The sequence below is a fragment of the Xylocopa sonorina genome, chromosome 1 (assembly GCF_050948175.1).
Source record: "Xylocopa sonorina isolate GNS202 chromosome 1, iyXylSono1_principal, whole genome shotgun sequence".
In the NCBI taxonomy this organism is placed as follows: Eukaryota; Metazoa; Arthropoda; class Insecta; order Hymenoptera; family Apidae; genus Xylocopa; species Xylocopa sonorina.
Genome location: NC_135193.1, coordinates 11,175,024 through 11,198,745, shown reverse-complemented (window position 1 = coordinate 11,198,745; position 23,722 = coordinate 11,175,024). Strand labels below are relative to the sequence as shown.

Here is a 23,722-nt window from a genome sequence, read left to right as displayed (position 1 = left end):
TTATCGTAGCATCCTCTCGTGACACGGTATTGTCGTAATTACATGTAACATTTCCCTCGTAATAATTGACTGCTTATCGCCGTCCCCGCCTGTGGGATCCTCCTTCGTTGATTCTAAGTAGATTTCACGAACGAAGGACATCGCTCGCGAGGACGATTAAATGGCAAGAACCTACGGGAGGGGGTCGTCAAACAAAATGTGATGCTTCGTTTCGATACGCTACTCCTCTTCGAGTATCGTTTATTTTGTTCCGTCACGTTGACGCCACGGAGAATCGTTTCTCCGATCTGCTGTTCTGTTCGCCGTTTCCGTTCCATCAAACGCTCCTTCCGCGTCCCTGCCCGACGAACAGGTGTTGTACCTCTCTCTCTCTCTCTCCGTCGTGTCGACGCTACCCTTACTTTCTTCTTAACTTATGTACAGTTATTTATATTACTTAACGTTCTATTCGTAACGTTATCCGCATAATTCTTCTCTCTCTCCCTCTCTCTTGCTCCTCGTGAACAATCGCGGGCTACGATACACAGGCACGGCTCCGCAACGACGTAACATTTCTTCGCTAAACATTACTCGAGAGTCCCAAGTATAACGTGGTTAATAATTAGTCTACGACTATTCAACTATTTCTTACTCCTTTTTTCTTCTTCTTCTTCTTCTTCTTCTTCTTTCTCTCCACTTTGTCGCAACAGCGTACATGCATAAGTCTGACTATTCTGTGTATTTCGAGACACGTATCCGCTTGAAACGCGCGGCGATCCGCGAGACTCGCGCGCGGAGCACGATCGGATACTCGTTCAGCTATATCTATCAGCTATCGGTACGCTCGCGTGCATATCGTTCGTTTAATAGTGTCGCAATGGAAGCAAAATAATGGAAATTATTCGTGGGTTACATTTATCGCATCACTCTCGAATTCACGTGGTATACCTGTACTGCGTAAGGTGCTATTAATAAAAAAGAGTTCGATATCGAACTTATCCTGGTCAATCTGGTGAATCCTTTACGATTGAGATAAAAGTTGCGTAACGATAGTTTTCCGATGCTAATTGGTAATAAAAGGTGTAAAAATAACGCGTTCAAATATGTCTGAGCGATGCGATACATGAATCCAGATATGTAGTAGTAGTAGTACGATTAATTAAAGGCGAAATTGATTTCGTTTAACGTTTCAATCAACATAGAACGACCTCGATTGTAGAGATAAAAATCGGTACAAAGTAGTGGCTATCAATTAAATATTCTTCGTACAACCGTAATTTGACCGTCTACGTTTTACGGATTATAGAAGTGATAGCAAAATTGCCCCATCGCAGTTCGCTCCTACTTTACTCGTTTATATTACTCTACTATTCGCTAATGCAATAACCAACAGTAACGATCGTCAATTAATAACATTCTCTTCTCTCTGTACCGTGCAATCAATGACACGAGGATGGATTCGAGTTTCTCCCATAATACGGTTCGATATCATCTCCTGTTCGGATACAGTAACGATTCAATTCCTACATCGTTAATTTCTACTTGTATTTTGTATTTTTAGAACGTTCATGCTCTACGGACTCGATTCTACGTTCACGAAATGCACGAAGACCTATTACGAGAGTGAAGTATTCTTGTTCGCGTTGGTGACGTTCGAGTCACGTTCAATTTCTCGGTTTCGTTCGCATTTGTCGATTCTGGCCGCGTCTCAAAGATGGGACACCGTTAGTCGAGAGCATCCTGATTTAGACGATGTTGGCCTTCGCAATGGAGTTGCCCATCATGACCTTGTTCACGAAGTTCACTATGGCCGTCGCCGGCTGCCCCGGTTCCAACTCGGCGAACACGTGGCACTGATTGTCCGATTTGTGGGCGGGCTTCCTGGCCACGAATCCGAAGCATCGGCTGAAAAACGTAGATCGCGATGAAAATAGCCGTGTTCCCCTGATTGAACTCGGTTAAAAGCGGTGAAACGACTTACTGGGCGCTGACTGGCCGGCCGGTATCCTCGCTGGCGAAGTCCCAGGTGCGTTCCTCCGAGTCCAAACCGCAGTAACTGATATTGTTCGTGGGGTAATGTCTGCGGAAGAAGAGTTTCCGCGCGTTATCCGTCAGGGTTATCCCCTGCGTCGAGACTTTGAAATGAACGATGGTCGCAGCAGGCAACGGCTTCTGCTCGAACATCGTCGTGACCGCCTTCTTGATAGCTTGAGGGCCCGTCAGTGACTCCGTGTCCATCGTGAAAAGATATAAAACGTTGCAGGCTGAAGAAGAGTCGAAAACGATTAACAACAGTCAGAAGTTAAAGAGTGGAATAATCAAATTTGCTAAATCGTTCGAAGTAAATCACCTGCGCCCTGCGCGAGCAGTTGCTGCGTGTTGCTTGTCCCTGGTGAATCGAGGGCTCTGGCCGCGGCTTCCGGTTCAGGCAGCAGCAGCTGGCAAGGTAGAGCCATCGCCATCAAGCTGTGTTGATAAACCAGCGCAGATAGCGAGCTGAAAACTGGCTCGTTGGCGCACCCCTTCAGCCTGACACCTCTCGAGGTGGGTTCGATTAAAAAGTGCCTGACCAGCTCGCTGGACGGGTCTCTGGGGCTGCTCGGTGCGCCTGGAGGTGGGGTTGCCACCTTCAGAGCGAGACCGAACGCTCCTGGGAAGGAGTTACTGTCACGAACGACGAACGTCCCAGGCGCTGCGTCCTTTAGCATCGAGATTGCTGTCGAATTTATAGGGGTTGCTTTTAGAACCAGTCCCATTTAGAATCATCCTGTGTACGATATGAAGGTACCTTGCTCCCGAGATATGTTTGGCTTGTACCAGATTCTGCTAGTGTCGCGCACGAATTTCACGTTCGCGTCGGCCACCTCTTGAGGCTCGGTGTTCGAGTGCACGCTCGACCGTCTCGAGCCGTAATACTGGACCTGAGGTGATGACTGGCCACCGCTGTTTATCGAGGTATACGACGTGGCACTCTGAAATCCAAACACGATACTTTTTATTCGAAGACCAAGGCGCGTGTCTCTCTTCGGCAATTTGTAGCCGAGAGATAAACGCAACTGGACGTCATAACAAATACCCGAAGCGTACTCGTATTGGGAACACGTACCTTCGGACTTTGGGAGAATTCGATGTGAGTCGGTGTACCAGGACTGCGCGAGACAGCTTGCGACTGTTGCATCGTCGACTCGTTTATCGGAGAAACAGATCGGTCCTTGCTACAAGGAAGCAATCAGACGCATCGTTATAAAGTGCATTTCGAGCGGGATTATTTTCCGCGTGCAGGCCAGACGCGTGTGTTCTGTGATCACTTGTACGTGTAGAGGTACGTGTGCGTGTAGTTGTCAGGTGACTCGTGCAAGGCGATGTACGCCGTGAGAAAACATCGGAAACGTGGTACATACAAGAACGAGAAGGGAAAAAAATCGGAGGTCGGGAAAAGAAGGAATATCGAGGAAGGAAATATACAGAGATAAAAAGAGAGGAAAAAGAATTCTTTTTTTTTGTTTTTTCTTTCTTTTTTTTCACCTAACAGTGAGGACATCAATTCACACAGGTTTAGATACACGAACGATTGTCGAGAAAATACTTGTCGTTAGAGTAAACGATGGTGCATGTACATGTTAATGAGCGATATCGGGTGACTTTTTTTGGCTTCTCATCAATAACAAGCCTGTCGATGAATTATTGCGCGAGTTTCCTATAAGGTATTTTTTTTCACAATGTTGATGCTTGTACATTCATTGCATGACAATATGCTTTCAAGGTGGTGTTCACGATGCAAGAAGCTCGAGCTTTGGTTAGTTCGACAGGTGCAATAAACACACACACACACACACACACTCGACGAATAATGCGAGTCCTCAGTTCTTCGTTTTTATTACGACACTGATTCTGCGAAAGGTTTGCAACCGCATCGATCGGTATTTCCAGCTGGCTTTCAGTCATTTAAATCGCGGGAATATAAATCCTCGATCCGCGTCGATACGATGCAGTTGCAATCGAAATTGTACCAATTGCACACGGTTAGTGGCACGACATTAAACATTCACGACGCATCCGCGCGATCGACGCGTTTCCGTCGCTCGGAGATGCGAGTTTCATCACTTGCCACGCTCTCCAGTGCTCTCAAATAATATATTACCTATAGTCGAACGACGCCGATTGGTTAGTGAGCGGCCATCGTTTGTTATGCGTTTGTTTAAGTGGCCCGCTTGCCGGGAAACTCAAGCGTCTAGAATCACGAAGGGTAATCCCATCAAAAAATCTTTCGCTTCGATGTCGATTAAGGAAGATAAAATACAAAAAATAAAAAAAAAGAATCAATCTGTTCGATTAGAAATTGAATCCTCGTTTCTACTATAACGTCGATCAATTTCCACGCCATTTGAACTTCCTTAACTAAATTATGAAAGTATTGCGAAACTTAGACATCATCGGAGAACTAGTCTCGGGGGATGAAACGTATTTAATTAATCACGGTAGATAATGGACCCAAATTGTTCGACTTTCGAAACTCCTATAAACGTGTAATTTTACTTTAATGGAGTCGAGCCTTTCGAAACTCGATCATTATTTACTGGGGGAGGGGGGATGAAAAAACACGTTAATGTTAATTATAGGAAACGAGAGTTGTTTCTCTTACCTCTGTGTTGTCGGACTCTTGGGTGGAAGTCCCGTCTCCTTCGAGACTTCTCTTCGTTCCTCGATGTAGATCGTTCGTTCGCTGGCATAATTCCCGACGTTATTATTGTTGTTCCCGGGCGCCTCCACGTTGTTCAAGTTATTGTTGTTGTTGTTCACGTTGTAGCTGGTGTTCGTGCCGTAGGAGCGATCAGCCGCGAACGTAACCGTGGGCGAGGAATTGTTCACGTACGGTGTGCGAGGGTGAACCGGAAACGCCGGCGTTTGCGGCCTCGACACGCTGCTCACCACCGCGCTTCCAGGACTTACGCTCCTCTCGGTCCACGATGACGCCGAGTCATTGTGCGACTGCAATTTTTCGTCAAATTTCATGCCTACTCTATGAGAGATACAATGCGGATATTTATGCGAATTATGGAACATTTTATTTCAGAAGAAAGAATGTTAACATTTTTGATATCATCAATTTTTCATAAAAGCATGAATATCCTTCAGTCTGACGACGAGTTCTCAAGAAACAGATAGTCGATCGAAAGATACCGCACACTTCTAATCGCTCTGTGCTCAAGCGAGGCGTGTCAAGCAACTTCGAAATGTACGATCTAAGATCTACGTGAGATATGCTAAACGAATGATTCTAGAGAAACATACCATAGGGGATGAAATTTTCATATCACGTAACCCTTCGTCTACAATGCGAACCTTAAATATGTTAAAAATTTTCCAAAATAGTATAGGTTGAGAATAGAAATTCCACAGCGAGACTTTCGTTAAGAATCGAATTGTAGACGAACGAGTTAACGCGTATAAAAGAATGCGTGTACACTACTGTCTCTAATCATCCATCTATTATGGAACGACAATAAGAACACTTAAGAATGTAATTTGAACTAGATGCTGGTTCCCGCGGGAGGTGGGTGGACAAACCTGGGTGCAATTCTGCCATGCTTTGGGCGACTGGTTAGGGGAGCGATTAGTGATGGCGTTAGCAACGTTGCTGCTCGTAGTTGTCGTGGTCGCTACGTTGATGCTCGCGGGATGATCGTTCGCGTCTGTCTTGCTGTTAGTCACAGTTTGCGGCGATCGAGTGGGCGAAATTTCAGCCAGTGATTGAATGAGGCTCACGAGGAGGTCCGGGTTTGGCTGTGAGTTCGATTGCTGATCGACCACGGCCAGCAATCCTGCGTCCACGCGGTCCATGGTCCTATCGTTGCTGGCCACGGTGGTTCTGTTCAGGGTCTGATAAGTAACCACTTGATTTCTCGACTCCGGACGAGAGTTTCGAGGCATCGAGGAGACGAAATCCTGTTTGTGATCGGTGTGATTGCCGATAGCAGGGTTGCCGGTGGCCAGTTGCTGCTGTTGCTGCCGGTGCTCGCGCAGCAATGCGTCCGCGCGGGCAAAACTGTCGCTACGGGACTCTGGCCGCGGTGGTTGAGGCTTGTCCGTGCTAACGAACGCCGCTTGTTGCTGCTGCATTGCTAATCCTAAGGGTTGCGTGCTTGCTAAGCCTGAGCGGGGGGATGTCGGGGGGCTCTGAAAAGCAAGCGAAGCGCGATTCATGCTAGAGGGAGCTGGACACTTTAATCCTTTCCTGCCACGGCGTGTTTACACGGGCTGATTTTCTATTAGCGATCGGATTACCATGATTCTCCATTAGTACGTTAATCGTATTAATCTTTGCTCCGCAGTGATCTTTTGGCACACGTTCGCAAACGAGAATATGAAAGTTGCGACAGCCGAGCGGGACTGTGCCGTTTAACGGTCCCGAGCCTCGGCGTTATTTAATAACCGATCGAAAAAGTAGGCAGAAGAAAGGGTTAAGCTGGCTTTACGTGACTCTAGGTGGCTCTACGTGTTTCTAAAGGATGCGATTTTTCTTGCTGCGAAATGTACAATGTAAGGGGGCCGCGTTTTCTTCTTGTTTAGGATCTAACTGTAGGGCACGAGCGTAAAACACGGCACCGCAGAGGGAACTGGCTTTTACAATCGCTATCTATGGGAGACTAAATTGTAGCGTTCGTGCTGCCGCCGTTTCATTCGCGTAAAGGCAGAATCGATCGTGCCGCGGCCACCGCCACCGTTTCGAATTTATGATCCTTATTACCGATAATTATTTTAAGTAGTTCATTGCTTCGGGTAACTGGCTCGAGTAATACCACGCCGCTTTTTCCAGCCCCGCATGCACCGACGACTTAATAAATATTTATCGTATAATCAGACTCTCCGTGCTTTCGGTACTTTATAAAGAGGCATAAACGTTCTATGCTTCTAGGCTTGTTATCCACGATCGATTTCACCCTGTATAATATCGCTACAGCAAACTCTCCTCTCCTTTTTCTCTAATTGCTCGGCTATTACGTGGACTTCCTCCTTTACCTGGCTATCGCTGTACTTGCGATATTCGTACGCCCGTTTCATGGACATAAAGGGGCGCTCGTTTACGCTCTCCGCCCGAGGTCTTCCCAGTGTACCGGTTCGGACGGTACCGTTGTACTTCCGGCTGCTCGATCGTTGCGGAAGCAAGGGACTGGCTGGCGCGGATGTGTACGGTGCCTGCCTCGATTGCGTCTGAAATCGATACAAAAACAAAAACCGTTGACAATTGCGACGGAAAGTATATGGTGAAACAGCAGAAAAATCGTACGAGTTCGTCTCTCACCTGTCCAGGAGTGGAACTGATCGCCCACGCGTCGTCTTCGTCGTCGAGAACCGCGGAGTCGCTCGCGTAACCGTCGTGCCTCAGTCTGCCCCTCTGCAAGCTTCTCAGTTCGCCGATCACACGATTTCCGGTCTCCTGCCGCCAAAGTTTCCCCGGGTTTCTTTCGTCCCGCCTCGCGGCAAGTTTCAATTGCTGCTGCCTCAGCCATGATAATCTGCGAACGGCAGCAGAGGGCAAGATGAAACTTCGCTGCCTCGCCGGTCGAACTTTCACGGAGGACAACACGGAGCGATCTCGGATACGAATTCGTATAATACGAGGAGTTACATAAACGGAAGCCTCGCGATTTTATTAACGAAAGAACGTTCTCTGGGAATAAGTACATTCTCCTACGGATATTCTAATTAGGGAAAGTCTGGGTAGGTTGGCGAACGAAGAGTAGGCGGAAAAATCGCTCCGTCTCTCCGTCTCGCATAAAATTGCGGCAATGAAACGCGACGAATGCAGGAAAACCGCAATAATTCTCGCGGCAGAGAAAGATGAAGGAAAGCGCGACCGTGAGGGACGCCGCGTATCCTCTGTCACCTGTCACCGATTAGAATCTGCTGCGCCGCGCGCACTATCCGCTCTCGTCCCGTAAATCATGATTTCTCGGTTTCCTTGGTTAACGCGTTACTCTACTCGGGTTACTCGCGAGCGGACAGGGTCGAAAACACGAGATGCTACTTTCTCGGTGGAACACGAGACTCGCGCGCGAGTCGTGTAACAAAGCCTCGTTAGAACAGAGGGCCGCGTCACGGTTCCACTCGGAAGAAGGACTCGGGAACCAGGACCTCCTACCAAGATAGATCCTGGATAATTGCATCCTGATCGATGAGGTCGCCCCGGGCCATCGATTTCTGTTCGCGTCTCGCTCGCAGCGCTGCCGCCCCGTAATAAATGGATCGGTACCACAAACCGACCGCCTCTTCCTCCTCCTCCTCCTCCTCCTCCTCTTTCTCCTGCTTCTCTTCTCCTCCACACCATCTACTCTTGTTCTTCGTCTGTCCGTTTCTTTTTGTCTACGGCTAACAAAATTTATACTTTGCTCTAACTAATGACCACGCCCTAGCTTCGAAGAATCGTAAAACCTTCGCGTTGCGACCGCGGGCGACGCGACGTTATGGGGAGGCAAAGTAGATCGAGAAATATTTCCCTCTTTGTAACGACGCGCTGTATCCCGCGTCGACTGCCGGCGGTTAAAGAGGGAAATTGACCTGAGAAATGAATTCGTTCGCTGGGAGAAACGCGACGTGGTCGTCAGTGCATTCCCGAACGAGTCCTCGAAGGAGAGAATGCGTTTACACGGGGTGGACGACGTTAATGACGCCGCGGATTAGAGGACGGTGGATCGCGGGGATAATCTTACGCTGTTACGCGGCATTTCGATGCGCGGGGTGCTTTGATGAGAAGCTAATTTACCGCGGGATTAAATAGCGCGTGGAAAATTCGCGGTGGTGGCAAAGACGTAAATGGGACTTCTTGTGACGGCTGAATCACGTTGGATCGACCTCCTCAGAAAGTAATCAGCTTGAAATGATACACTCCGAACAGTGAAACTGGAGCAGCTTATATCTCAGATTCGTATTTGACAAATACACGCGAAGACTATTTTTGATTTTTCTAGAGTTTGCAGTTATTTCGAACGGGTTCCCCTGCGTGTGATATAAAATAGTAATTAAAATGGACGATCCGTGTCCACGAAAGATCGCAACGGTAATTCTATGTGCATGCTTGAACGCGAGGAATTATTCGAGTAACGACGCGATGAAACGTACACGGATGACACCGGTGAGAAATTAAAATGCCCCTTTTGCGTCTAGGAAATAAAAAAAAGAATGCAACGACACGAATTTACGAGGACAACCGTTGCCCGTTGTTGGTTTGGTATAAACTGAACGCTATCTCGTTCTGCTTGTACAGGACTCGCGCGCCTCGAATAATAAAACGGCTCGTTACATTCCTGCAATTCTTTCCGAACGCCCAACTGTTTATTTTCCGAATCGTTTATGTCATTTCCTTTGCAATTCCGTTCTATAGTTAGCAGCATCGCACGAAAATGTTGCCGCAATATTATTTGCAAACGGTAATTCGTTCTGCCGGTCGAAAAAATATCAGATTTCGAATTCACTCTGAGGTTGGGGGTCAGTATGCGAAGTACAGCACGAATCCGCGTAGAGTTAGGAACAAATTTGAAACTCGTAAGGGCTCTAGAAACACAGGTTGGGCAATTTCGCGAGACCGCAAAGGTATAACGACGACGTTTTCGTCCAGTGAAATACTTTCTGCCGGATGATCGTGAATTTTTTCACGGGATGAATAGCTGCACCTCTTGGAAATAATAGCACGGCTAGAAGCAAAGTAAAGGAGGCAGGCCTGTCTAGGATCGCCCGGAAAGGACGTCGGAAGCGCGTGCTCGTTGAGGAAAATTGTACGGAGGCTTTACGAGCCGCTTTTGTGCTCCCGCCTCCGCATCGAACGACTTCCGTATCCGAGTGCTCCGATTCCGCGAAGCTCCGCCGGCGATGGAAAAATTGCCAGCGGAAAGAAAATGCAGTTGCAGAGACACGGGGAACAAAGAGGGCCGAGAACGAAACGCGAAGAGCAGAACAAGGGGTGGCGAACCTCTTCGCGGTCGATTTACCGCGTCTCGCCTGTTCTATATTTATAATTATGTCAGAGGGCGGTCGCGGTGCCCAGAAATAGGAAGCTTCCCCCTTCGTGTCGCGCGTCTGTGAATCACTTATTTCGCGGGGCAATCCGTGGGATTCTTCGGATTTCAGAGGGGCGCCCACTCCCGATGGAACCACTCGTCAATCTCGCGTTTTACCCTCTGGAACGTGTCACGCGACTCGGATAAACTTGAGAACCTACTTTACGGTAGCTGTTGCCGAGTAGTATCGTAGATATTTTATTACCGCGACACCGTTGTCGCGGGGGCAAAACGGGAAATGATATGCTCCAAATGCGAGCGAGGATCCACCGAGCGCGTTCAACGCGATTGTCTCGGAAAGCACAGAGACCCGACCGTAGAAGGAATTTGAACAGCTACACGACGGAACGGAGGCAGAAAACCGGGATCGGGAGACAAGGAACGAACGGTGAAACCCCGAAAGGAGAACTTCTTTGCGGCTGAGAAAGCAGACCTGCCAAACGTCTGTCGACCACCTCGACCATAAACGTCGCCCGTTTCTCCATCGTAGCGGATCGCGGTTCTTCATAAATATCCGGGCGAAACTTGCGGTTCCGCAGGCTGAGTCCGGCTCGAGCCAGAAAAGGGACGTTTATTTTCACGGCTCTCGGCCCTCCAGCGACTCGATACACAAAACGAGATGGCGATTTTACGGCGACTGCTGTCCAGTTCGACGAACTCGTCCCAACCAGCGCGGGCTTTAACGAACTTGTTAAACCTGGATCCCTGTTTTCGTTTTCGTTTTCTTCGCGGGCAACATTTCGACCGCGGAAATTGAAGCGCGAGCTAACGATCGAATTGCGAGTCGCGCGCTCTGTCTCTCGTAACGCTGATACGTTGACGAACGGTCGGTTACCGCGGAAGAACTCCGTCACGATTCTCAATTCTATCGCGATACGCCCCATAAGACCCATCGCTTTGCGCAACCATTCTAGAATGGTGAATTAACGAGTCGACAATGCGGTCGTTGCACGCAGCATTCATCCTCCGACCGCGAAACTCGTATTTCATAACGCGATACGGCGCGTCTGTGCCAGTGCCGTCCGCGACTACTGACTTTTCTCTCCCTCCGCCGACAATGACTCACGACGACCGCGTTCGCCATTCCCGGCAGAAATACGACGGACCAGAAAGCGTCGCAATCGCGTCCGCCTATGGCTAGACAATTTATTAATTGTCCCAGCGACAGCTTCTATCCTCGCCTCTAGCGCAGCGGCGCGTGTTTCCTCGACCTCTCCTTTCGAGCAGCTCTGGTGTGGCTCGCTTTTGCGGCACCCGATTCGGTGGACGCATTGCGACACGCCTTCTACGCGATCGCGGTCGTCTGGAACCTCTGCCAGAGGAATGGTCCACTTGCTCTCGCGATTTCCACCAGAGTTTTCCGAGAAGACCGCCTAATCTCTCTCTCTCTCTTGTTACACAATGCGTCTCATCCGGCCGCGTATTATTATTAGAGACGGTCCGTGTATTTAATTACGGGATTTCTGACACGCGGACGAGGTTACTCAACGTTCGAGTTCGTTCATGTCCGGGAACGGTGCCAGGAAAAGGGACCCCGTAATCGGTTTGCGATGGTATATATAGAGCAGTGGATCAAGCTTGCAGCTTGTTCGAAATACGTGGCGAAATATGATTGCTTACCCGTCGACTTGGTCGGAGCTGGTCTTCACGGGTCCATTGGCGAATTCTGGGGGAGGGTCAGGCGTGTTGGGGCTCAAAGGACTGATGGGTCTTCTCGAGTTCTCTCCGAGGATGTCCTCGAAGTCGACGACAGGCGCCGTGCCGCGAACAGACGCCTTCCTCACCAGAGAGGGGGAGGAAAGTTTCTGGTGTTTGATCATGTCCGTCGTGGCGCCGTACGAGAACGGTTGACTCGTTTGCCTCGCGTGATACGGGATGTCCTCGTCGATATAATCGATATTGCCGGGCGGCGAGAACGAGTCCGTGTGCTTTCTGTACGAGTCCGTGGAGGATTCGGAGATCTTCCGATCCGGTGACATGCGATATTCGAATTCCTCCCTTCGGTGTTCTATTTTCGCTGGCTCGCGATACTCGTTCTTCAGGGTGCTGTAACTGCTGCTCGTGTTGTACGGGGGGCTAGACTCTTTGCTCGCGCCGTAACTTCTGTAGGAATCCTTCAGAGTGGAATAGGTCGACGGGGAGTGGCTGCTGGTGTGACTGCTGTAGCTATGGGTTTCTTGAATGTACATCTTCTCGTTCCTGTCCGTTCTATAGTCTCCTGACGGAGGATCTGGCATCGACTGTTCTCGCCGAGAACAAAAATATTCTCCCTTTTTCTATCGAGTTGTTAACGAGATTACAGAAGTTCGTTACGTTATTATCAGCCGATACCAATCTAGCTCTATGGGAACTTGATCAAGATTAACGATCTCTAATTACTCAATTACGATTCGATTAACTCTCCACCGCACGGCGTAACTCGGATGTCCCAAGTTGAAGAGGCAGCGGTAGAATAAATGTTTGTTACGCGCGTTTCGCAATTTGGAAAAATCTGTTAGAACCTCGCAGGTGTGTACGGAGTGTCGAGAAACGAATATACGATTGAACGAAATTCGAGCACGGTCTAGAAGCGAGTATCGATTGATCGGCGGTAGACCTACCTCAACGGTAAGCATCATATCATGGAGAAGCTTATCAAGATCACCGTGAGCCGGGTTCTCCGGCTCCGGCTCGGGTGGACTAGGTCGTTGCGGTGGAGCGCTGCTGATGCCGCTGTCCATGGAAACTGTCAATGGCGAGCCGCGGGCACCACCGGCAGCACCCTGGTGTACCACAGCGTACAGAGATCCATCTATGGGACCGCAAGTGTAACCCAATCCGCGAGGTGACGTCTGAACGGAGGAACTCGTAGGCGGTGGCGGTGATAATGGCGTTTCTCGTCCTTCTAAACAGAAATTCCATCACCGTTTATCAGCTACGTACAATTCAGTCAAATTGAAATCGTTGGAAAGTTCAAACGATGAAAATCCATCGAAAGTGAAACTTAAATGTTCGAGCGTCCACGATGATCTCTTCGCTTCTGAATTTTGTCGTTCGTCTAACTTCTTAGATACGCGCGGGAACAAAGAGCCTCGTTAAGACGAAACAATCGAGCGTAAATCGTTGACCGATGAAACGGGCAGGGACTAATTGCGAGGCAGAAGGTTAAGAACCGTAGATTCGAGCCGTGCGTATCGCGTCCCTCGTTCTTTGCTCTTCCAGAACGTCGCGCCAATTTAACGCTGATCCTCGTCCCTCTGTCATGCTAGAATAATTCGCGTGCTCCGATGGCTGACGCGATGTCGTCGCGGTTGATTATCCGCGGGATCCCGGATCGAGTAGTTCACGCTTCGGTCAACGGATCGAGGAATTCGCGTGGCGCTCGTCCGGATTTCCAGAGATCCCCTGTCACGTAGCTCGATAGTCATCTTAAGGGACGCGCGTTTCCAGGAACCCTCGTCTTTCCAGCGAGTCGCGAAAGTATATCTTCCGGCACGTTCGTGATCGAAATTCCAACGCGAGTTCAAACGCGAACGAGGGGCCGTCGGAGGGCTGAACATGCTCGATGAAAACTGGCTTCCGGGAGGAGAGGGGAGAGCAGTCGAGAGCAAGGAAAGAGTAATCGATGGGAGACGGTATTTTTACAGCCTCGAATGAATCGACGGCGGAAGCGGATGCGATACGCGGAGCTGTCCTTCCGAGAGGGATCGATCTTCCCGTTGGTGGCGACGCGAAATTCCTCCGGTGTCTCAAAGACGAGTTTCAGAGACGTCCCTCCCCGTTGTTCCGGCGTGCGTCGCTACCTGGCGGTAATACGGGCTGAAATCGAAGATGAAAGGAAAAGGAGGAAATAGTCTAGCTTTCGGAGCAGCACTACCGCTGGGAAGGTTTTAAAACACGCCAGCACTCGTGGACGTGCCATTAGCCTCGAGTATGTAGTCCCGCCGATGGTTTTTCTCTATCTACGAGCGCTTTAGTACGTACTCGCGTGTACCGCGTGGATTTTCGTCAAAAATTCAATTCATCCGTGCGACGTACGAAAAGTACCGAAAAGCAAAGTTTCAACGATGCTTCGTTCGAGTTTCGACGATGAAAATTCGCGGCGTAAAAATAAAATGGTAAGCAAAAACACGAGAAAACGAAACTGTTCTATCCCTTCGTATTCTCTTCAGTTTCGAGAAGCCAGACGAACGGACCACGCGTCAATCCGCCAGCATCCAACAGATTATTCCACGTAGGACAGAGCAGACAGACCCTGTTCGAAGTCCCGCTAGCGGGATCTCATCTGAATTCAATCCTGACGGCTTGGCTATCTCGACGACACATCGCGCCAGGTATAAATCATTTTTATTCGTTGGTACCAGCCCGCGTTTGTATTTCGCGAAAGGAGGTGAAAGGGGCAGAGAGCCGAGGGCCCCGTCAATGCTGTCTGATCTGCGACGTCCGGAAGATGGAACGCATTTAACACCCGCGCGCAAACGCGAAACACGCCGCGAACGACCAGCCTGTTGCTGGCTGATCGAGATCAGACCGCGGATTACACCGCGAGAGGCTCTTTCACTGGCTGGGGCGAGCGGAGAAACTAAATGGAAACCGGCAGATCTCCGTAGGTTGGAGCGCGAAAACAGAACGGCACGGTAAATCACCAGGGGCCAATATTTGCGAAGCCGAGATAAGCGGCTAAGAGGTACGCTGTAACAGTACACGTGGATACTCCTTTATCGCGGATCTCGGTGAACAGAATAAATGCGGCACGCACTTGAGATAATAGTCGAACGTGTTTTTAATAACAAGAACAGACAGGAGAAGGCTACCGTGCCGTGAGAATCCCTGCAGCGGGTAAACGGGAACGATTCTCTTTTTTTGCATCGATCAAACCGCCACCCGAGGAGGGACCACCCAGAATTTTTTCGAGGAAGCTTGTCCGAGGGGTAGATTTAGGGTTTCTAGGTGATTCGACGGAACTGGTTGTTACGAACGTCGCCCGAGGGAAGCGGATGCTGCGTCCTACCTTTTAGGGATGCGAAATCGAAGTGTACGTCGAGCTTCTTGAAACTGTTTCCACGAGACTCGCGTTCGTGATTAATCTGGCGAGAGGCCGCTTCGGAAAGGAAGGGCTTAGGCGATTAACTGTTCGCGCGATATTTTTTTCCACAATCGAGTTATCGCGTAACGACCGATAATGACGGTTATCGTAACGAGGTTGACCCGATTCCGTTATCCTGCTGCGTTAACGACAGAGTGTAGGTTACGCGTCGGGAGATTAACTGGAACCTCGATTTACTCGAAACTTGAATATATTCGCGATCGATAGCCCTTCGTCGAGCGATCGAGCCCTGCGAATGGCACGGTATCAATTTCTATCGATTCGATGCTGCAATAGAGGAGCATAGATCACGCCAATCGTCGTGGTAAACACTGAAGAGATCTACGACGAGGCACTTAACACGTGGCACAAGCTGCAGCTGCAGCCGCGGACGTGTCCAAAGGATAGCCGTGTCGCCGTCGGCCAATAGTCGGTCACGATCCGCGCGGATTTATTGCGCCAAATGATACGTCCACGCAACGATTACGTTTCTGACCATCTGTTATTGCGTCTCGACTCTCGCACCGTTTCCTTTTGCATCCGCGTGTAGCGGCGAAAACACCGATCGGAACCAAGGACGGGTTCGATCGAGCGAGACTTCGCCCGTGCGCCTCGATTCTTATCGAGAACCGCCGCGTCGCTGAATGCACCAGACGGGCGTCGATGGTCGCGCACCAATTCGTTTTTCATACGAAACGGGCAAAGTTCGTACCTTCGTGCGAAATGCAATAGAAATTCTCGCTGTTAAACCAACGAACGAATAGATTCGAAACGTTACCCAAGTCTTAGATAACTTGCTAGAGCTTAGTCTCGTAGACGAGTTAGAGAAACCAGCGTGGTATCAGCGAATGATTTGCAACGCGCGCCGTTAAAATCGGGTTAATAGAGGAAGCGATAAACTCGTATCTCCTCTCGAAGAGGAGCGAGGAGCTGGATAAAGTGTTCTCCGAGCGCAAGCTCGTCGGAAGTGACCAGGCAGAACGATCGTATCCACGAGAAACGAGCCCCATAAAGAATCGCGCTTAAAACGTCGCGGGCGCCTCGCGCGCTCGTCGCACCTCGCTAAGTAAACGATGAAATTAACGACCGCTGGACAACGCAGCTGCCGGACCGTGGCAACTCGATGAGCCGGCTCTTCTAATTACCACGATCTAATTTCATATCGCACTGTTTCAAGCTATCGCGGCGCACATTTTACGGTCACGGGACGATAATCGTTGATTAAGAAATCGGCACGCGAAAACGTTCCACTGGTAGATCTCTGGAAAATGCCGTAATTAAGGAATTCAGGGAGCAACGTCGAAACCGTCCTCAAAATTGGAGCTCGCGAATACAAATCGAGTTAACACTTCGAGAAATATGAAACGGAGGGAGAGAGCCGCGTAAGCGCGTAACGATTTTTACGAAGAAATTTGACGGAGTGTTTGTTAGCGTTTCTGAAAATAGCACGCGGTTAAGTTGTTTGCGCGAGGACGTGGAAGCCTTGAATCCAACGATCGAGTATCAATATTTCATTAATAGATAACTGCATCGCGAAGAAGATCTCTCGACAGCTTACGTAACGCGTCTCGGAATAATTCAATAAAGAAAACCGTGTAATATAGAAGCTACCGAACGTTCGTTTTACACTCGCCAGCTAAAATTAACATTTTTTAACCCCGCGATACCGTACGCGTAACGCGAAAATAGAGATTACACGTCGGAGGGCGTAAAAAGCAGCGAAACGCTCCGTCATCCCTTAGAAATAGCTGAAAGAAAAATTAGCAGCGAGCACGGCGAAACTTTTGTCAAGACCAGTGCACGCGCATCCTCCACGCGCGAACATTCAGTTTCCAACTTCGTTTCACGCTGTTTAATGAACGCACACGACGCGGCCCGTATCTTTACGACGTTCCAGGGAACGTATACAGGCTACGAACGTGATGCCCGGAACGCGAAGATACCTTCTCTCCCAGCGGGCAAACGAAATCTATCGGAGCAGCTCGATGTTACACATTTCACCGGCGAATCACTTGGCTTGGTGTCGTTTCGTTTCGTCCCGTTCCAGTCTCCTGTCCCACTAATTTCTGGTATCTCCCGAAGCGTATTCCAGGGTGTGCGCGAAGCATTAATAAGCTCGCGGCCGTACGATCGTAAGGCTGCGAGCGTAAGGCCGCTCGTCGAGGTAAATATGGTAATTAGATTCTCGCGCGGAGACGTCATCGCTTTAGCCGGTTCTCCCCTTCTTCCTCCTTTCTCCCTCGGCCCGGTATCCTTCTTTAGTTTATTTCCTCCCTTCCGCACCCGTCCCCCTTCCCGCCGCCATTCACACGGGCCCGTGCAGATTACTCTCACCGTCTGACGGTAGTAAAACTCACCATTGGCCGGTTTCCGACGGTTCCTATTCATACGGCCGGCACGGATCGTCATTATCTTTCGCGGTGGAGAAAGAGCCCGGCCGTAAAGGGTCCGGCCGAGGGACCGATCGGTGGAAGGGCGACAAGGACGAGGAGACAGGCGTTCCGCGTCTGCGAAACGGAGAAAGAGAAAGAGAAAGGGAGACGTACGGACGAATTACTCGTTTGACGGCCTTATAGAGATTCATGAGACGCCGATGGGAAGTGGGCAACGATCCAGACGGGGAATATACCTTCTTCGGTCACGGTGACAAAAAATGCGAACCAGGCGGGGGCGTGGTGGTTACCGAGGGTGGTTACTCGTATCGCGCGATTTACTCTAGACTCGCGGCCGCTTCCGCGGTTCTTCTTCGCACTCGCGATACGAAGGATCGTGGAAACATCCGGAGATAACCAGGAATGAAATTCAATATTTGGTAGACGGTGCGTTTTCGAATTAGAATTCCACGATAATTCTGAGTAAATAAGCGTGTAACGATACGCTGATACCGTTCGGGGCATAGCGATAAAATATTGTACGATAACTTCACCTTCGCTCGCGATTAAAATTCCTTAGCCAGTCCTGACGCGAGATATCGATGCGAAATCGATGATGAATCCATGGGCGTCCGAGGGAAATCGATTTTCACGAACCAATCCACCGGGGTAAAAAGCGACTCCGTACTACCGCGAGCTCTCGACGAAGACGAGAGAAGAAACCGCGTGCTCCGTTCACCGGGAGCACAGAAACGGCACTGTACGTTGCAAATGCTGCACGATGCTGATCACCGCCACTACCACCGCCGTCATCGCGATCACCATCAACCACCACCACGACCAAACGGCTACGTCACACCATCGTTCACCCAGCACCAGTAACCGGGCTATCGTCATCATCATTGGAGGCAGGCCTCGTTTCTTCCTACGCAAGAAACTGGCATGGCGAACTTTTCGTCTACCTCCGCACTTCTTGCCGAGTAAATACGTGAACGCACTTCGCTACGCACCGCGTACGTTACTTTGAACAGCGCGACGCGATCCTCGCTAATCATTCTGCACGTCCGATCCGCTGACGTTGATTCATCGGTGGTTCAAACGAATTTCTTCTGAACTCGAACGGTTACTCGATAATTAGAAATTACTCATTGAGAATATTTCTCGAAGCGGGCTCGTCCGATGAGTCACCGTCCCATTCTACCGATTCTCTCCGCTTCCAGCGAAAAAGCTGGCCCATCTTCCCAGGCGCGATCGAGACGCGCGCAATTTCTGCTTCTCTACGAAGTGACGTGTTCACGTGGTTCCTGACCTGCGTAAGCGTGTGTGGAGCCGTTGCGTGTTCGCGGAGGCCCCTCTACCCATTCGACTGGCCTCCAGTCACCAGTCCTTCTACGGCAACACTCAGCTCCGCTGGCTTCGTCGTCGTTGTCCTCGCCGTGGCCGATCGTTCGAGTCGATATTTCGTGCGTGCACGCACGACGCGCGTCGTTTCGCCCGAGGGAAACGGTACTCACCGCGTGCCCGTGTCACTAAATTCGGTAGTTTGCTTTCTACATCGAGCATCAACGGGGGGGAACGTGGCGACGCGATCTGTCTTTGGAATCTTCAATCGGAGCGCGTAGAGTGGAAGGCAGCTCGCGTGCACGATCCCTCGAGTTCGTCTTCCGGGTTCGCTCCTCGTGTTTTCGTTCTCCGACTACTGTTACATCTAATTTTCCATTCAATGTTTATACGTATTCGCATTTCACATTCCCATACAGTGACAGAGAGAGAGAGAGAGAGAGAGAGATAGAACCAATATCTGCAAACCTGAGTTATCCAAAGTGTAGCCACGTGGGAGAAAGATCGATGTCTCAAGTGCGATCTCAATTTCGAGTCGGAGTTGTCGTCTAATTACCCGCGATATTTCACTGCCCACCCAGTAATCAACCGGGATCGTTCGGCTCCCAGAATTTATCCGATCGTCCTTCCCGCCTCGGAATCAATCAGACCCGTCAGAACGAAGGGTAATTCGCCGCCGCGTCAATGCCAATTACCGTTCAACCCCCGCGTTCGCGCGCGCGCGCGCGTGGTCACGTTTCCCTGAATGTAACCGCGTATCGCGTTACGCAGTTACGCGCCGTTTTAATCGATAACAGCGCGAATCGTTTGAAAGGTAGACCGGTAGCAGGTCGGCGCAAATGAATGGCCGGCAATTAATAATTCATCATCCGACGCGGCGGGCCGATTGAGCGCGCTGAAAGGCCACGCACACGCGTTCACGCGGGTAAGAACGAGTAAATGCTGCCGGCACGCTCGCTAAGGACACGTGCCATAACGCGTAATACGCATCTATGCGGGCCCCGGCCTCGTATGTACGAGCATCGGGGAATGCGTGCTCGATCGGGCCACGCGATGACTGCTAATTTTCATGGGATGCGTTCGTTAGTTACAATGTACTTTCAGCACCGTAGCCGGCCGCTCGTTATTTATGGATCGTTTTATAGGCACGCAGCATTTCAAAACTCGTACTCGTATTATATCCCGGCTGTAAATGGAAATTCTTGGCTCGGTCGAGTGGAAATTTCTGCTCCCTCTCGTGTTACTACGTTTTGCTGTCTGTCATCGTTAAGAAAATATACTTTCTCGGTAATCGTCCCTAGCATCATGGGAATTCGTAATTCACAAACGAGTGAAACGTTGCGCGGAAAATAGAAATAAACTTGGAAGCACGAAGCGTTTCGAAACGTTTCCCCACCGCGGTTCTTTTCCCAAACAATTAGCGAAAGCAACAAAAATTGAGAATGATCCTACGAGTACGTTTGACCTCGAGTCGTTTGTTGTTCGATCATTGATCGTGCCGATAAGTCGCATGTAAGTTTGAGTCAGGTAAGTCGGCATACATTCAGGAGGATCATACGTGACGCTCGTAACGCTTACTAATCACATTCACCGGTAATGCACGCACGTGTAACACGGCTCCATTCGGCGTCGAGATCTGTGTTAAATAAGTATAGTAGCTGGAAACTCCGGTAGCCTAATAATAACCTAGACGTAGCAAGAGGTCAGGCCGCATAATGGGCTCATATGTCACGCGAAATTTACATAAATGCACTCTGCACGAGGTAACTAGATCGCAGATGAGGATCGTCATTGCGCGATCCTCGAGCGGACTTACAAATCAGCCGCTCGAATTCCTAGCTCCGTTCCATGGAACATAAACCTCCACTTCGTATTCCTGACATTTTAACGCCACTCTCAAACTATCGTTCATCATGGCGAATAGAAAAAAGCTTCAAAATCTACTTTCCACGTGGAATTACCCCTTGCCATTCCCTACATTCTTTCCTTTCGAATCGACCTCTGCATAAAACTGTTCCGTCGTTGACTAGAAGAACTAGCGCGCGCGATTTGTTGCTCGATTTTTAAATGAAATTCCCCTACTCGAAGTACACCCACAGCAGCCAGCGTGCGAGCCGCTGAACGCAAGGTGCAACGAGAGTTACACGAAAGGAGTCCGCCGCTCCGACGTCTCGACGGCTCGATCTGGCTCGATCGAACGATCGAAAATCGTAAACTGTCCGGCGCGTGTGATTCATCAGCGGTAAATCCAGATCGGTGGTGTCTCAGCGGCACCAGTTCGCGCTCGTCCGAGCGTATCGTGGCTATTTCTACTGTCGGCCAGTGACGAGGACGGAGCGAAAAGTTGGTCAGCTAGCGTTGGCAAGTGGCAAGTGGTATTCCTAGGTAGCCAATCTGGGACAAGGACGCGTGCACGATTTGCGAGTAAGGTGAGGCGGCGCGTAATGCCCGCTCCGATATAAACGGGACCCACGGGAAGACGAAACTGTGGGAACTGGATCCTAATCGTCCGTCCTTCGCGCGAATAGAATGCAGCCGCGGTAAAGCCGCGAAATTGCTACGATAAGTCAGTGGGAATCGCGTGAAACGAGATCCCATCCCGTAAAATGGCTTCGTTATCGCCTATTCAAATGGCGGTGAACCTCTTCTCGCTCGAGAAAGATGGTAACGCGGCCATTTTTTCTGCTCGCTACTGTAGAGAAGCCAATGATTGTCTCGCTTGACAAACGATGGATAGAAACAAATGTAAATAACGCAAACGAATTGCATATATTGTCTGGACAACGCAGACTCTATCGCGTGCTACTTAAAAATTGAAAGAACGAGACTTAGGAAGCAAGAACGTGGAGCGTCGGTTCGCGAGAAGCTCCTGCGAGTCAAAAGTTCAAAGTTATTCGATCGCCCTTTAATTTACCACATTGTACCGGGTCCGCGCGAATGCCTTGAGTCGCCGGGAATTATTTTTAACCCGGCAGTCGGGAAACAAAGCGTGTGCGCCGTATGCTGACTCTCAAAAATCGTTTCCACACGGACTCGAGCCGAGCCTTTTGTTCGGTCGCTGTCGAAGAAATTGCGCGGAGCAACAACGCGGAGAAGAGAAAACGTTCGCCGTCGGGACTGGATCAGCGGAGAAAGAGCGAGAAGGGGTTGAGTGCAGCGAAAACAGAGACAACAGGCCATTGTCTTGTCGCTCTTGGTCGTACGTCTTCCTGCTGTTACGTCACCATTGTTTACTCCAACCCCGAGCAACTCCCTCTGTGTATTTTTATTTCGTCACTTCGATACCCATTGTGCAACCCATTCGCCCTTTTACGGCTGGCCTTAACTGGCTCCTGGCTATGGGGCGGCCTCGTCGCACGGATCGATCAGTTTTTTTCTCTCCTAGCGCTACTAATGGCTCGTCAGAGTTGCTGGTCATCCCTTAAATACATTCGCGTCTCGCATTTACATACCTTTAAATACCCATTTTCGCGTCCTTTCATACGATATCTAGATCGCTAACTACTTTCTGGACGCCAAGCAGTCACCGATTAATGAAATTATCGCAAGTTTCAATTTACCGTTCGAACCACCTCGGAGACAAACGATTCGACGAGAGTCGCCAATACGCTCGAGCGGTCGTGAGGTTCGCGGTACGCCAGCAACCTGGACGCATGGCAAAGGTCAGGATTGCAACGTTGAGCGTGCAACAACAAATTGAAAGCGACCTCGCGAGAGGCAGCAACCCGTAGGAGAGATCGTTCCCGCGCGAAGAAGCATCGCTGGAACTCGCGCGTAAATTGTCGAACCGTTTAAGCGGACTAGAAATCAGCGAGGAAAGCGACGCAATTTTGACGATCACCGCGGCGGTGTATCGGCGGACCGGGTGAAATCTTTCACACCGCAAACGGAAGTCGTCCGTGTCGCGCTTACGTGCGGTCGCCGCCATGTACGGGCAGTTTTTCCAAACGGTCCTGCAGCCGACACTTTCCAGGAACAGACTTTCCAGCGGATCGTGCCGCTTCTCGGAGCGAGAATAGCGGCGACAGGCCGATTTACCAATTTTGGAGACCTCAGAAGTCTCTATTCCGTCCACGCTTTTCCCCTCGGCTGCGCGCCGCGAACACCGTTTCCATTCGGAGAAACGCGTTCCCTTCCCGCGTACTGGCACGAAAATACACAGGATACAATTGTGCAACGACGTTCGTGTAATAATAAAATTGACGAGAGCGAACACGCACAGCAAGACGCGATCCTTTAATTTCGCGATCGAAGTAGAATGTGTTTCACTTACAGAATATGTTCTCGACGTTCACGGAACTTGTATCCAGCCGTCGAATTTCCTCCGCGTGTCGGACGATTTTGCGTCTAAACTGCGAGCGGATCGCAGCGGCGGGAACGGTATATAGGGTAAAACAAGGCGAGCGCCAGGGGTTGGCGGTAAGGTAAACAAAATCACGCGCACAATTAGCTTGTCGGAGAGTCGAAGTTCGCTCGGAGGTCCGTGGTTCGGCGTAGAATCGCGCGAATACTATTAAAGCCCCGTCTAGTCCCGAAGCGTCCCGACGCCGAGAATAAACCGGCGTCCGCCCCACCATCGAAACCACCTTCTGCGTTCTTTCCGTTTCCGTCTCCCTCTTTACGAATGAAACTTCCGAAGCGACCTCTCGAATTAACCTCCGACGAACTTCGTAGTTATCGAGCAACCCCGTCACTCGCGAACAATAAAGTATAAAAGGCATTCAACGCGGGAATAACCGCTCGGTCTGTGCGCGTTTTATCGCTTCTTTTCCGCCTGTGGCCGGTGAAAAATTTATCGACGGGACACAGTTGCGCGGTGAAATCGTTTTCTATAAATTCGTGGCTACCTGCTCGAGCGGAAGAAATTTAACGACCGTTTGGTATCTCGTATATTTCGCCGAAAGCGACGT

At 50.0% G+C, this 23,722-nt stretch overlaps 1 protein-coding gene across 10 annotated transcripts in view; it reads right to left on the bottom strand.

Moving 5' to 3' along the window:
* Positions 1 to 209: 209 nt before the first annotated feature.
* Positions 210 to 23,722, bottom strand: part of By (focal adhesion protein tensin) — a 134,857-nt gene continuing 111,344 nt past the window's right edge. For 6 of the 10 annotated variants that reach the window (XM_076906029.1, XM_076906054.1, XM_076906083.1 and 3 more), the window contains 12 exons: positions 12,635 to 12,918; positions 11,655 to 12,274; positions 7,283 to 7,496; positions 7,000 to 7,191; positions 5,548 to 6,156; positions 4,622 to 4,968; positions 4,121 to 4,210; positions 3,086 to 3,194; positions 2,768 to 2,951; positions 2,330 to 2,695; positions 1,961 to 2,243; positions 210 to 1,884 (listed from right to left, as the gene is read on the bottom strand). In XM_076906029.1, the coding sequence (XP_076762144.1) occupies positions 1,725 to 1,884; positions 1,961 to 2,243; positions 2,330 to 2,695; positions 2,768 to 2,951; positions 3,086 to 3,194; positions 4,121 to 4,210; positions 4,622 to 4,968; positions 5,548 to 6,156; positions 7,000 to 7,191; positions 7,283 to 7,496; positions 11,655 to 12,274; positions 12,635 to 12,918 (3,458 nt within the window). In that variant the 3' untranslated portion in view covers positions 210 to 1,724. The remainder of the gene's footprint in view (positions 1,885 to 1,960; positions 2,244 to 2,329; positions 2,696 to 2,767; positions 2,952 to 3,085; positions 3,195 to 4,120; positions 4,211 to 4,621; positions 4,969 to 5,547; positions 6,157 to 6,999; positions 7,192 to 7,282; positions 7,497 to 11,654; positions 12,275 to 12,634; positions 12,919 to 23,722) is intronic. The other 4 variants (XM_076906035.1, XM_076906074.1, XM_076906044.1 and 1 more) reach the window with 4 other exon arrangements.